At 43.2% G+C, this 14,804-nt stretch overlaps 1 protein-coding gene across 3 annotated transcripts in view; it reads left to right on the top strand.

Moving 5' to 3' along the window:
- Positions 1 to 14,804, top strand: part of VPS13A (vacuolar protein sorting 13 homolog A) — a 181,084-nt gene that overhangs the window by 11,149 nt on the left and 155,131 nt on the right. For all 3 annotated transcript variants that reach the window (XR_005456591.1, XM_038769429.1, XM_038769430.1), the window contains exons 2-5: positions 7,223 to 7,266; positions 8,434 to 8,476; positions 11,927 to 12,022; positions 12,550 to 12,651. Coding sequence is in view for 2 of the 3 variants with exons in the window: in XM_038769429.1 (XP_038625357.1) it covers positions 7,223 to 7,266; positions 8,434 to 8,476; positions 11,927 to 12,022; positions 12,550 to 12,651 (285 nt within the window). In the remaining variant the exon portion in view is untranslated. The remainder of the gene's footprint in view (positions 1 to 7,222; positions 7,267 to 8,433; positions 8,477 to 11,926; positions 12,023 to 12,549; positions 12,652 to 14,804) is intronic.

Raw genomic sequence — 14,804 nt, 5'->3', positions numbered from 1 at the left:
TGATGATGATGCATTTTAAATTCCTGTTGTGGTTAGTGTACAATATAGGTAGGAATCAAATGAGCAGATATTGAAAGCTTATTTTTCCATGTACTAAGTAGCAAAATACCCAGCTTTGAAAATATGAAAAGGTGGTCATTTTATGTAATTTATATGATTCACGTGCTTTTATGGATTGAACAGACCAGCTTTTTGTATGTTTGTCAATGGCATTTATTGAGGGATTAACTAGAAGCAGCATGGCCTAGCGGAAAGATCACGAGCTTGGGAATCAGGGGATGGGGGTTCTAATCCAGTCTCTTCCACGTGTCTGCTGTGTGACCTTGGGCAAGTCACTTCAGTTCTCTGGGCCTCAGTTACCTCATCTGTAATATGGAGATTAAGACTGTGAGCTACATGTGAGACAGGGACTGTGTCCAACCCAATTACCTTGTATCTACCCCAGTGCTTAGAACAGTGTTTGACACATAGTAAGCGCTTAACAAATACCACAATTATTATTATTATCATTATCACTAAGCACTTGGGAGAGTACAATACAGCTGGCAGACATGATCTCTGCCCTCCAGGAGCTTACAATGTATTAGGGGAGAGAGACCTTAAAATAGATTATACATAGAGGGAATAGTAGAGTATGAGGATAGGTACAGAAGTGTTGTGGGTCGGGGAATGGGGGAGAGCATCATCAATCATCATCAATCGTATTTATTGAGTGCTTACTATGTGCAGAGCACTGTACTAAGCGCTTGGGAAGTACAAATTGGCAACATACTACTAACATACTAACAACATACTACTAGCATCAACTTACTAAAGAGGTATAGATCCAAATGATGAGGTATGGGCAGAATGGGTTTCAGACAGCCATTCTGAGGCAGAAGACCTCAGAGAGGCCAAAGAGGCAGAAAGGATAGCAAGTAAGGAAAATGAAGGCTTAGTTAGTGAAAGTCCTCATGGAGATGTGATTCTAGTAGGGTTTTGAAGATGAATCTATCTGGGCATCTATCAGCTCTATGAACCCTTAGATGGGGTTGGCATACGACTCCACAAGGAGGTGTGACCCCTGTGATTGATATATACCGTGGGATGAATATGGAACATAGTCATATTTCTGAGTGTTTCCATATTTTTATTTGCCAATCTGATGCTAAAGATTTCTATAACAAACAAAAATCATGAACAGTACATGTGTTTTTGTATATTTTTTTAATACATGGACTCTAGGGAACATTAAAAGTTTGTATGATATTTGTAGTTTTGAAAAGCATCTTTTTTTTAAGGCACTCCCTCCCTCCAAGAGGGCCCTTCAAGAGGGGTGCAGTACCCCGTGACTGGGGGCAGGGGGCATAGTTTGAACCCCCCCCCCCCCATTTTAGCATTGACTTTACTGCACAGAAGAAGGCAGTTATAAACCATTTCCATAGTTTTACCAAAAAAACTCTATGGATACACTACCACGATTGCAGGTTGAGGTGGGGCTTTTTAGGAGAGATGTGTCCATGGAGTCGCTATGGGTTGGAGGTGACTCGACAGCATAAGACAAGAATGTGATGAAATAGAGGTGGAAGCCTCTTGAGCTGGAAAGCTTGCCGCCTCCTGGTTGAATGATTTGTGAGCACACCTACTCTCAAAGACTTCTGGAATGGGGCGTGTCTGAGTAAATGACTGATTACATATGTTACTGGGGTTCTCATACACTCAGTAGCATCTATAACACACCTAATATCCTAACCCTTGATCATGGCAACAGAGGTAATTGCAAGTTATATAAGCACACTTTCCATATGATCTTCCTGAACTTTAGCTCTGTTTGCTTCAAGCTTCCTAGTGTTTTTAACTCTGCTTGCCCCAGCCTGCTGGCAACAAGCAATTGCGCTCATTGCAGAATATGATACTAGCTGTCTCCTCCTTGAGGTGAGGGATCTGTGGTCCCCAAACCCAGACTTTGTTTTCCAAAGATCACAATAAAAAGAAACAAGCTTTACCCCGTCCTTGTGGTTGTCTCCTACAGACCAGACTCTGTGGAGACCAGTAAGTAGTCTGCTTACCTCAGGATCTCAGTCGCAGCACTGAGTCTCTACCTCACCATTTCCACAGATGCTTTTGATTCTGAGGGTACAGGGTCTTGGGCTACCAAGAAATCAGAGATGACCATGAATTCCTTATCTAGCCCCTGTTGAATTTACCTTAGGAGTCTCCCAGTCCCCTAGCTGATGTGTACCTTGGAAAAGGTAAATCCACCACTCCTTTTCTGCCTGGCTGACATAAGAACTTTTTTTCGTTCTAAACCAGAAACTTCACTGTGCTAGTTTTAAGTTTCCAGAAGAAGGGGGAACTTGGCTGTCTGAAACCCATTCTCAGTAGTCTCCCTCCCTTTAAAGGACAGTTATTTTAGGAAATGAAAAATTCCCGGAGAAGAGTCCCTATAACCTGACTCTTCCCAGAAGACACTGTCTCTCCTGCCACTTTCTCCTGATGGGGCTTCATCTTCTCCTAGTCTCCAAGACATACTGGGAATAGGAGAGGAGTTGAGTTCTTGCTCTCTAATGCCTCTTTGACAGCAACTCACCTCCCCACCCCACCCTGTCCCTCTCCTTTCCTTCGTTTGAAGCCCACATCATCCAACTTGACCATCCACTCCAACTGCTTTGTTGCCATCATTTACTTCACCTCCAACTTTCTGAACCATTTTGGTCCCTTTCTCATTCATTCAATCGTATTTATTGAGTGCTTACTGTGTGCAGAGCACTGTACTAAGCGCTTGGGAAGTACAAGTTGGCAACATATAGAGACGGTCCCTACCCAACAGTGGGCTCACAGTCTAGAAGGGGGAGACAGACAACAAAACATATTAACAAAATGAAATAAATAGAATAGTAAATATGTACAAGTAAAATAAATAGAGTCATAAATATGTACAAACATATATACAGGTGCTGTGGGGAGGGGAAGGAGGTAAGGTGGGGAGGATGAGGAGGGGGAGAGGAAGGAGGGGGCTCAGTCTGGGAAGGCCTCCTGGAGGAGGTGAGCTCGCAGTAGGGCTTTGAAGGGAGGAAGAGAGCTAGCTTGGCGGATGTGCAGAGGGAGGGCAGTCCAGGCCAGGGGGAGGACGTGGGCCGGGGGTCGACAGCGGGACAGGCGAGAGTGAGGCACAGTGAGGAGGTTAGCAGCAGAGGAGCGGAGGGTGCGGGCTGGGCTGTAGAAGGAAAGTAGGGAGGTGAGGTAGGAGGGGGCGAGGTGATGGAGAGCCATGAAGCCGAGAGTGAGGAGTTTTTGCCTGATGCGTAGGTTGATTGGTAGCCACTCTAGCTACCAATCAAGGTAGCATTTATTATTGCAATTATTTACTACCAAGGTAGCCTTTCTAACCTTCCTTCTCTCTTTCTCCATCCCTACACGATCTTTGGGGACTTCAATATCCACATGAATTTCCCGATGGCCTCCCCGCTGCCTGTTTCCTTTCTACTCTACCAACTCTACCAACCTCCTGCTCCACTCTACCGATTCAGCAACTTGATTTTTATCAACTCTAACCTCACCAACTATTGTTTTATTGTACTCTCCCAAGTGCTTAGTACAGTGCTTTGCACACAGTAAGCACTCAATAAATACGATTGAATGAATGAACTCTGAAATTCTTCTGGGCACAACTTCCTCACCCGCCTTCACTCCCTTTATCCTTTCCTCTTAAAAACCATTTTCCATCCCTTTAATCCTTTTTATTGCTCTTGCAATAAATGTAGGAGATAGACTCTCAGCTCACAGTTACAGTCTAATGTGAGAAACTGACACATAATTTACTGAGAGGAAAAATAGAATATTTAAATAGATATGTACAAAAGTGAAATAGGAGTCCTGAATACAAAATTGCTGAGGTGATTGTTGGGAGGTTGTAACTTGAGAAGAAGAAAAATGTAATTGGGAAAATTTCCTGGAGGAGATGAGAGTTTAGAAGCCTTTTGAAGATGAGAAGAACTGAGTTCTGGTAGATTTGGTGGGGAGGGAGTTCCAGGTATGCTCCAGGGGTCGGAGAGGGGAACGAGACACAGTAAGGTGAGCTTGTGAGGAATGAGGACTGTGAGCTGTGGTGCAGTAGGACAAAAGAGTGGCTCGGTAAGAGTGGCGGCTGGAGGGGAGGTGAGCTGATGGAGTGCCTTAAAACCCACCGTCAGGTATTTCTGTTTGATGTAGAGAAATGGGTAAGCAATGAATGTTTTTGGAGAATGGAGAGATGTTTGTGGAATGACATTTTAGAAAGATTATTTGGGCAACAGAGTGAAATATGGACTAGGAAGGGATGAGGCTGGAAGCAGGAAGACAAGTGAGGAACTGATAAAGGACTGAACTCCTTATCTTCCCTCCCAAACCCTGCCCTCTCCCTGACCTTCCCGTCACTGTAGACAGCACTACCATCCTTCCCGGCTCACAAGCCCGCAACCTTGGTGTCATCCTCGACTCCGCTTTCTTGTTCACCCCTCACATCCAGTCTGTCACCAAAATCTGCCAGTCTCACCTCCACAACGTTGCCAAGATCCGCCCCTTTCCTCTCCATCCAAACCGCTACCTTGCTGGTTCAATCTCTCATCCAATCCCTACTGGATTATTGCATCAGCCTCCTCTCTGATCTCCCATCCTCCTGTCTCTCCCCACTTCAGTCTACACTTCACTCTGCTGCCTGGATAATCTTTGTGCAGAAATGCTCTGGGCATGTTACTCCCCTCCTCAAAAATCTCCAGTGGCTGCCTGTCAACCTACGAATCAAGCAAAACCTCCTCACTCTCGGCTTCAAGGCTCTCCATCACCTCGCCCCCTCCTACCTCACCTCCCTTCTCTCCTCCTACAGCCCAGCCCGCACCCTCCACTCCTCTGCCGCTAACCTCCTCACTGCACCTCGTTCTTGCCTGTCCCGCCATCGACCCCTGGCCCACGTCCTTCCCCTGGCCTGGAATGCCCTCCCTCCCCACATCCGCCAAGCTTGCTCTTCCCTTCAGAGCCCGACTGAGAGCTCATCTCCTCCAAGAGGCCTTCCCAGACTGAGCCCCCTTTTTCCTCTCCTCCTCCCCACCCCCTGCCCTACCTCCTTCCCCTCCCCACAGCACTTGTACATATATTTGTACAGATTTATTACTCTATTTTACTTGTACATATGTACTATTCTATTTATTTTATTTTGTTACTATGTTTTGTTTTGTTGTCTGTCTCCCCCTTCTAGACTGTGAGCCCACTGTTGGGTAGGGACCGTCTGTATATGTTGCCAACTTGTTCTTCCCAGGCGCTTAGTACAGTGCTGTGCACACAGTAAACTCTCAATAAATACGATTGATTGATTGATATAGCTTTAATTCTATTTGTTCTGACGACTTTGGCACCTGTCTACATGTTTTGTTTTGTTGTCTGTCTCCCCCTTCTAGACTGTGAGCCCATTGTTGGGTAGGGACCGTCTCTATATGTTGCCAACTTGTACTTCCCAAGTGCTTAGTACAGTGCTTTGCACACAGTAAGCACTCAATAAATACGATTGAATGAATAAATGAAAGGAAACTGATAGAGTAATCAATCTGGGATATTAATAGTACCTGGACTAGGGTGGTGGCCATTTGGGTAGAGAGGGAGGGACAGATGTGGGAAGTGAATAGTTGGGTGGTGCAGTGGGATCCAGGTAAGTCGTTTTTCAGTATAGGGGAGAGGTGAGCATTTTTGAAATCCAGAATGGAAGGGGCTATCAGAGAGCGAGCTATCATGACAGGCAGGGAGGAAGAAGAGTTGGCACAAGTACTTTTAAAAGGTGAGGGGTGGAATTAGAGTTACAGTTAGTTGGGGGTAGAGTTTGCTATCAAGCCAGTGATCTCTGCTTGAGAGATGGCCGAGAAAGATGAGAGCGTGGATATTGGGGTGGAGGCAGGTTGGGGAGGGGCCAGAGTTGGGGTGGAGGGAGTCCAAAGGACTTCAAAAAGAAATTAAAGGTTTGAACTAATTGGTGGTGGTGACTGAAGTTGGTGAGGAGTTTTTCTTGTTTTTTTTTTAAAAAGTGGTATTTGTTAAGTGCTTACTCAACCAGTGTACCAATCATTGTACTAAACTCTGGGGTGCGTACAAGCTAATCAGGTTGGACACAGTCCCTGTCCCACAAAGGGCTCAGTCTCAAACCCCATTTTACAGATGTGGTAACTAAGGCACAGAGAAGGTTGAGGTCACACAGCAGGTAAAGTGGCAGAGCTGGAATTAGAACCCAGATCTCTCTGATTTCCAGGCCTGTGCTCCATACACTAGACAACGTTGCTTCTCTAAGTTATGATGTTGGTGCGAGAAAGAAAGGGCTGGAAATAGCAGAAATTGGCCTGATGCCTGGATTTCTGGCAACAGTGTTTTGAAGCAGGAGTGGAGGAAATGTTCTGTAGGGGTGATCCAGGGCTGGGAGGTTGTGGGGGTTGTAGAGGATAAAGTTGAGACTGGAATTTTGCATCATAAGAGGTGAGGGAAGTTAGAAGTCCAGCTGGGACATGATAGTTTCGGATAACACAGTAAGTGTTCAATAAATACAGTTGAGTGAATGAATGATAACTGGGTTGTGGGATGGGGAAGGCTGAAGATTGAAAGTCTCTGCCGAACAGTTTTGTCAGGAGCAGGGATGTGAGAGAAGTTAGATTAGGAGGGTTTTTTTTATCTGAATGTAATACTTTGGAGTTGGTGAGGTTAGAAATGTTGCAGACATGTGATGATGAGATCAAAGTGTGTGTGCAGCGTGCCTGGTGGAAAGAGCATGAGCCTGAGAGTCAGGAGACCTATACTGCTGACCTGCTGTGTGACCTTGGGCAACTTGCGTAACCTCTCTGTGCCTTAATTTCCTCATTAGTAAAATGGGGGTACTTCACTCTCCCTACCTCTTAGATTGTGAGCCCTGTGGGAAGAGGGACTAGGTTTTATCTTATTATCTTGCATATACCCCAGCTCTTAGTAAAGTGCTTGGCACATTGCAAATTTATAATTATTATTATTATTATTGTTGTTGTTATTAGGCTCCTTTCCACTTTCTCAACAACTTTTATTCTAAATTTGGTGATCAGAATCAGACTACTGCAGTATTCTAAGGGTCTAACCAGTCTATAGTATAATGAAAGGATTACTACAGTTCATGTTGCCGTTAATACGTTTTAGAACTAGTCTGTTAAATTTTTTTAACAACAGAGAATGTATATTTACTTGTTTTTTTAATCACTTTTAGGTGATGTATCACTTAAGAACCTTGAAATTAAAGAAAATGCATTGGTAAGTTTTGAGAATGCAAAATTGGGAAGAAGTTAGTGGATGTAGTGACAGTCAATTTGGAAATGTAACTTGGTTCCTGACATCATTCAGTTAAATTGTGGTTCACTGAACAATGAAGTTTATCTTGCTTTTAAAATGTGTTTTATCCAGTTATGCTGTAGGGCCAGAGTTTCTCCTCACATGAAATTTCAGTGATTTCACCTTTTGACTTTTACAGTATTAGCACATTTAGTTTACATTGAAAACCTAAACTTGAGAAGCAGCAAGGCCTAGTTGATAAGAGTATCAGCCTGAGAGTCAGAAGGACCTGGGTTCTAATCCCAACTCTGCCACTTGCCTGCTGTGTGAGCTTGGGCAAGTAACTTTGCTTCTCTGAGTCCCAGTTACCTCATCTCTAAAATGGGGATTAAGACTGTGAGCCCCATGTGAGACATGGACTGTGTCCAACGTGATTAGCCTATGTCTACCCCAGGGCTTAGTGCAGTGCCTAGCACTTAACAAATGTCACTTAAAAAAAAAGCAACCTGCACTGATGTCTTCATTCTGGTCCTTCTGAGGTAGTAATAATAATAATAATTGTGGTATTTAAGTGCCTACTATGTGCCAAGCACTCTACTAAGCGCTAGGTTGGATACTAGCAAATAGCAGGTCTATCTTTAGAAGACAGGAAAACATTCTTTAATCTTCAGCTTCATATTGCTAGACTAAAGTGAAGGAAGACTATATGAATGTAGATTCTGCCTATGGAAATCTCCAAATTATAGATTTTTCTTCGTGTAACTGTCAATTCTCATTGGTCATATTGTAAAAGATAGATCTGATAAATCTCACAGCTGGCTTTAACTTTTCATGTCACCAGAGGGCAGTTGATAATCGAGCTCAGAAATTGTTCACTTTTTAAAAAGATAATTGTATTCTTCCCTAAAAATGAGTTTAGAAAAGTAACTTTGGCTTAAATAATTTAATATTATTAAACTTTGAAAGAAATCTTAGTTTCAGGGTTAGCTCTCTCCCACTCATTGTGTTTTCCTTTAGTAGTCATGGTAAATGAAAGAAAATGGGCCTTTTGTAAAAAAACAAAAAAAAACAAAACAGGGCTGTAGGATTGGGAAGGAACAAGTAATGTAGTTTTGATTCAATGCTGAAATATGTTTTTGTTCTCTTCAGAGCCAATTGGATGTGCCTTTTAAAGTTAAAGCTGGACATATACGTAAGTTGAATCTGGCAGTGAAACACATTTGAATACCAAAAACTTGAACACTTTTATGTATGGGGCCTAGACATGTTCTTCTACAGGATTGTAATCATCGGTTAAAATTGCTATAGGTAGTGCCCAGTCGTAATCCAATTTTAAGATGTACTAGGGACAGTCACATTTATTGCCTGATATATTGGAACAAAGAAAATGAAGGTCCAATCGAATATTAAAGTTTAGTTTCCCAACTGTAGTAGACAGCCAAGAACTTACAAAAGTGGGCTGACTGTGTATGTGTGTGGTATTGCTGTCCCAGCACTGGGTGAGATTCTCTGGCTAGATTTTCTAGACTGTGAGCCCACTGTTGGGTAGGGACCATCTCTATATGTTGCCAGCATCTACTTCCCAAGCGCTTAGTACAGTGCTCTGTACACAGTAAGCGCTCAATAAATATGACTGAATGAATGAATGAAGAACATCTGAGGAGTGGTTGATGGATGTACCTTGTTTTGGAGAGCCCTTCCCTCATTGGCATGGGAGGTGGTTTTGCAATCTGACAGTGGCTAGGCTCGGGCCCTCCAAATATGCCTAGAGGGAGAAGTGACCATCTGGTGAAGCAGCATTACCCCCCTGCAACAGCCCTTATCCAACATATTCCCCGCTCTGATGCTACCATTGCATACCCACCAACTCCTTACTAAATCACCGAATGTCATATTCCACAGGGGCTTATGAATTGGGTGAGAGCATAATGGCATTTGCCTCAGTGAGGCTGAGCGATATTCTTTTCCATAACAGAACGTATTTGGTATCGCTGCCAACTGTCTCACTGTCTCTGTGCCTGGGTATAGGGGCACTGGGTGAGAGAGTGTGAGGGAGCTGAGACCAAACCATCACTACCACATAAATAACTCATTTCTTTTTCCCTTTTCTCTCAGCCCGACAGTCCTATGAAACATAAGCAGCCCTAGTAGTCTGATCTCTTGCTGAAACTACATCCTCCCTCTGGCTTAGAATGCCCTCCTGCTTCATAGCCTACAGATCACCACTCTCTCCACTGTCAAAAGCCCTACAGAATCTTTTCTCCTCCAAGAGGCCTTCTCTGACTAAGCTCTCACTTCTCTGTGTAAGCCCTCCCTTCTGCACCATCTATGCACTTGGGTCCGTACCGTTTAAGCCTGTTGATATTCACCCCAGCCCCGCAGCACTTATGTAACTATTCATCTGTAATTTATTTTAATGTTTGTCTCCCCTTCTAGTCTTGTAAGCTCCTTGTGGCACGGATTGTCTCTATTAACTCTTTTGTAGTGCACTCTCCCAAGCACTTAGTACAGTGCCATGCTTACTAGGGATTGATTGATTGCATAACTCTTGTAACTCCAAAATAGAGGAGAACCTGTTACATGTGTGGTCATATCAAAATTAAGTCCAGCAATAAGGGGAGCAGAGAAAAAAGAGAAGGGAAGAGAAAAAGGAGGGGAGAAGATGAGAAAGCTAAAAGGGCCCTTGAGACTGCATCTGTTCTGTAGCACTTGTCCAAGTGCTGCACATACTGGGCACTCAATAAATTAACCTCTTCGTCTTCTCCTACTTGAAGTTTGCTCTTCTAAGTAAGGAGACTCCCTCTGTAGGCATGGTCCTGTTTCTATGGAGTTAGCACATTCTGACCCTTTTCTTCCTACTCCAGCCACGGCTTACAAAGATGATCTTTTATTTCAGAGGAGTAAAGGGGGGAATTTACATGGTGGAGGTAACCATGTAAAATATCATTAGTCCCGTTGTGCAAGAGCTTCTCCTTCGGCATTCACATTCGTGGATGCAGTCTCACCATTAGCAGTGTTGTCTTTAAATTGAGGGACAACTCTATAAGGTTAGAGAAGAAAGTGTGTCCAGATCCTTAGAACAAATACCAACAACTTCCATTCCTTGTCCTGGCTTCCTTTTCATTTCAAATGTAGGTCTCTTAACATTTAGAAATCCCCTGTTGCCTGGGCCTAGCCCTAGGACGTAGTTGTGGAGGTTCTAATCTAATTCTGGCCTTGGGGTGAGGCTCATTCTTGCTTTAGTCAACAGTGCTTTTGACTGCATGGAACAGAACAAGGCACTGCATGCATGGGAACGTTCTGTGGAACTATATGTGCCAGTTCTTTCTTGAGAACTTTTTATCTAAATGGAGTTACAACCTAATCTTGTAGTTGAACCAGAACGTCAGGGATGTGGCTGAGCCCTGTGCTGGAGGTGAGCTTGTTCTGTCTCTGGTTTCCTGGTGAGTCCTGTCCTTCAGCTTCTGCCGTGTAAACTAGAAGTTGAGGGCATGGGAACCCGTGAGTCAGAAGAGGTTTCTGTTTGGGCTGGAGAAACCTCCGTCCTAGTTGCTCAATCTGCTCTAGAAAGACGGGAAGATTCCCCACCATCTGTTTTTAACCAACACCAGTTACAAAGGGTTTTTATAATGAAAATTATGATGTTTGATATGTGCCAAGCACTGCTGTAAGTGCTGGGGTAGTTACAAGTTAATCAGGTTGGAAACAGTCTGTGGCCCACATGGGGACCACAGTCTTACCTACAGTTTTACAGATAAAGGTAACTCAGGCACAGAGAAGTGAAGTGACTTGCCCAACTTCAAACAGCAGGCATATGGCAGAGACGGGATTATAACTCAGGTCCTCTGACTCCCAGGCCCATGCTCTTTCCACTAGGACACGCTGCTATTCTGTCACTGTTTTTTCCTCTTTTTGGTTATTTTTAATATTTTGTTATTAAGAGACTCTTCTACTGTACAATGGAATAATTTGCCGGATCATGTGACAATTGGGGAATAGATGATGGAGCCCAAACATTTTGACAAAAAATGCTGTTATATTTGATTTAGTTCTTGGTTGCAAGGTTTATGCAGTTGGGAAAAAGGTGTACCAGGGTCTGTACCATAATGTTTGCAAATTATTGTACGAATATTGAGTAGGATTTAATAGTTGGTAATTCATGGTAAATTTTTTGCAACTGTTATATGAGATTATTAATGAGTTGGGAAAGTTTATTGACATAATATAAAAGTAGTGATGGTCTATGCACTTGAGTCCTCATGCCCTAAGCACTTAAGTACTCTCCCCCAACCCCCACAGTGCATCTGTTCATCTCTCTAAGCTCTGAAGCTCCCCCTACCTATAATTTATTTCAGTGCCCGTCTCTCCCACTAGAATGTAAAATCTAGAGGGCAGAGATCATATCTACCTACTATATTGCATTCTCCCAAGTGCATAGTGCATTGCTCAGCATACAGTAAGCATCTGATAACTGCAATTTATTAATTGAAGCCAGGAGGTACCCTAAATAGTGTAAAATCTTGAAAAAAATAATTTGTCAAATTTTCATCAGTACTGATTACAATATTATGTATTTTGTTGTATCCTCTGCTCCTTGACAACAATAGGACCTTTTTAATGTTTTGTGTTCTTTTTCATACAGACAAACTTAACTTGGCAATTCCATGGACAAACCTTTATACTCAACCCGTTGAGGCAGTTTTGGAAGGAATTTATTTGCTCATTGTGCCCACAGCCAGTAAGTTGAATTTTGATTAAAAAAATAATTTTAATTTATTGTCACCTTTTAAACTGTAAAATTAGTTGACTTTGCATGTGGAGAGAGGTGGCATGGTCTAGTGGACAGAGCACAGGCCTGGGAGTCGGAAGGACCTGGGTTCTGATCTTGGGCAAGTCACTTCACTTCTCTGAGCCTCAGTTACCTTATCTGTAAAATGGGGATTAAGTCTGTGAGCCCCATGTGGGATATGGACAGTATCTAACCTGATTACCTTGTATCTACCTCAACGCTTAGAACAGTGCCTGGCGCATAGTAAGCGCTTAACAAATACCATAAAAAAGTTATAGTAAATAATGATTATTCCTAGAATGTTGTGCATGAGTGTGTGGGATTTGGAAGCATTCAAAATGTATTTGTTGTGTTTTTCAATTAATAAAGCAAACATTTTTACTTTTCTCATCGGAAATTTTTTTTTAAAACACCCATTTTTAGTATTGAACACCTGAAGTTAAATTTTTTTGATGTCCTTTCTTTCCTATATATAGGCATAAAATATGATGCTGAAAAAGAAGAGAAACAAATCCTAGAAGCAAGGCAAAGGGAACTAAGGAGAATAGAAGAAACAAAACAGAAAATGGCTGATACACGTAAGAGTTCAACAGAAAATATAAAGAAAGAACCCTTGATGTATTACCTGTAGTTTTGCCCCTTTCCCTGACAGTGTTACTTATCTTTGTACCTATACATGTGTTTAAAATGACATGTGAGCGGTTCACGATGATGATAATGGTATTTGTTATGCGCTTACTCTGTGCCAAGCACTGTCCTAAGCGCTGGGGTAGATACAAGGTAATCAGGTTGTCCCTCATGGGGCTCACAGTCTTAATCCCCATATTACAGATGAGGTAACTGAGGCACAGAGAAGTTAAGTGACTTGCCTAGAGTCATACATCTGATAAGTGGCGGACCCAGGATGGAACCCACAACCTCTGACCCATTAATTCCAGTTTCTGATTTAGAAATGGCCATGCCCTTTCCTATCTTCCCTTCTGGAAAACCCACCTCCTCCAGAAAGTCTCCCCTACGTACTTTCCACTGCCTCTGGTCATGCCATCCCTAAAGCCACCTTTGGCAACTCTTTATATATTGATATATGAACTCTATTCTTCTGCCTTTTCCATATGCTCACTATTGCCACTTATATGTCATCTCATTCATTCATTCATTCAATCATATTGAGCGCTTACTGTGTGCAGAGCACTGTACTAAGCACTTGGGAAGTACAAGTTGGCAACATATAGAGACGGTCCCTACCCAACAGTGGGCTCACAGTCTAGAAGGGGGAGACAGACAACAAAACAAAACATTAATAAAATAAATAGAATAAATACGTACAAGTAAAATAAATAAATAAATAGAGTAATAAATATATACAAACATATATACACATACATATATACAGGTGCTGTGGGGAGGGGAAGGAGGTAAGGCAGGGGGATGGGGAGGAGGGGGGAGGAAGGAGGGGGCTCAGTCTGGGAAGGCCTCCTGGAGGAGGTGAGCTCTCAGTAGGGCTTTGAAGGGAGGAGGAGAGCTAGCTGTGTGGAGGGAGGGCATTCCAGGCCAGGGGGAGGACGTGGGCCAGGGGTCGACAGTGGGACAGGTGAGAATGAGGCACAGTGAGGAGGTTAGTGGCAGAGGAGCGGAGGGTGTGGGGTGGGCTGTAGAAGGAAAGAAGGGAGGTGAGGTAGGAGGGGGCGAGGTGATGAAGAGCCTTGAAGCCGAGAGTGGGGAGTTTTTGCCTGATGCGTAGGTTGATTGGTAGCCACTGGAGATTTTTGAGGAGGGGAGTAACATGCCCAGAGTGTTTCTGCACAAAGATGATCTGGGCAGCAGTGTGAAGTATAGATTGAAGTGGGGAGAGACAGGAGGATGGAAGATCAGAGAGGAGGCCGATGCAGTAATCCAGTCGGGGTAGGACTATTCCTATTCCTGTTACTACTGTTGGTATTCAATTTATATCTACCTTTTTCTCCCATTAGATTGTACGTTCCTTGAGGACAGGTACTTTGTCTTATTTTATAATACTCTTCTAAACTAGTACAGCATTCTGCAGAAGTCAGTAGTATTTATTAAGCACTTACTGGGTGCAGAATACTGTAAACCCTTGAAAGTGTTAGAAGAGAACAATCTCTACTTTCAAGGAGTACAAAGGTGCTTAATAAATAGTCATAATTACGGTATTTAAGTGCTTACTATGTGTCTGGCACTGTACTAAGCATTGGGGTGGATACAAGCAAATCAAGTTGGACAGAGTCCCTGTCCCACATAGGGCTCACGGCCTTAATCCTCATTTTACAGATGAGGTAACTGTGGGACAAAGAAATGAAGTGACTTGCTCAAGGCCACACAGCAGACAAACGGCTGAGCCGAGATTAGAATTTATGACTTTCTGACTTCCAGGCCCGTGCTCTATCCACTACTCCACGCTGCTTCCCTAACTGATAAGCTTGGGGCACTCATGGGTTTAGTGTCATTACTGGTAGTGATAGTAATGCTATTTATCGAGTACTCAGTGTTAGACTGAGTGTCTCTTAGACTGAAAGCCCCTTGAGAGCAGGAATCATGTCTACTCCCTGTATTAATAATGGCATTTATTAAGTGCTTACTATGTGCAAAGCACTGTTCTAAGTACTGGGGAGATTACAAGGTGATCAGGTTATCTCACAGGGGGCGCACAGTCTTAATCCCCATTTTTACATATGTGGGAACTGAAGCACAGAGAAGTTAAGTGACTTGCCCA

The sequence above is a fragment of the Tachyglossus aculeatus genome, chromosome X4 (genome assembly GCF_015852505.1).
Source record: "Tachyglossus aculeatus isolate mTacAcu1 chromosome X4, mTacAcu1.pri, whole genome shotgun sequence".
NCBI lineage: Eukaryota > Metazoa > Chordata > Mammalia > Monotremata > Tachyglossidae > Tachyglossus > Tachyglossus aculeatus.
The sequence above is the reverse complement of the archived record's forward strand: the minus strand, read 5'-3'. Positions and strand labels throughout refer to the sequence as shown.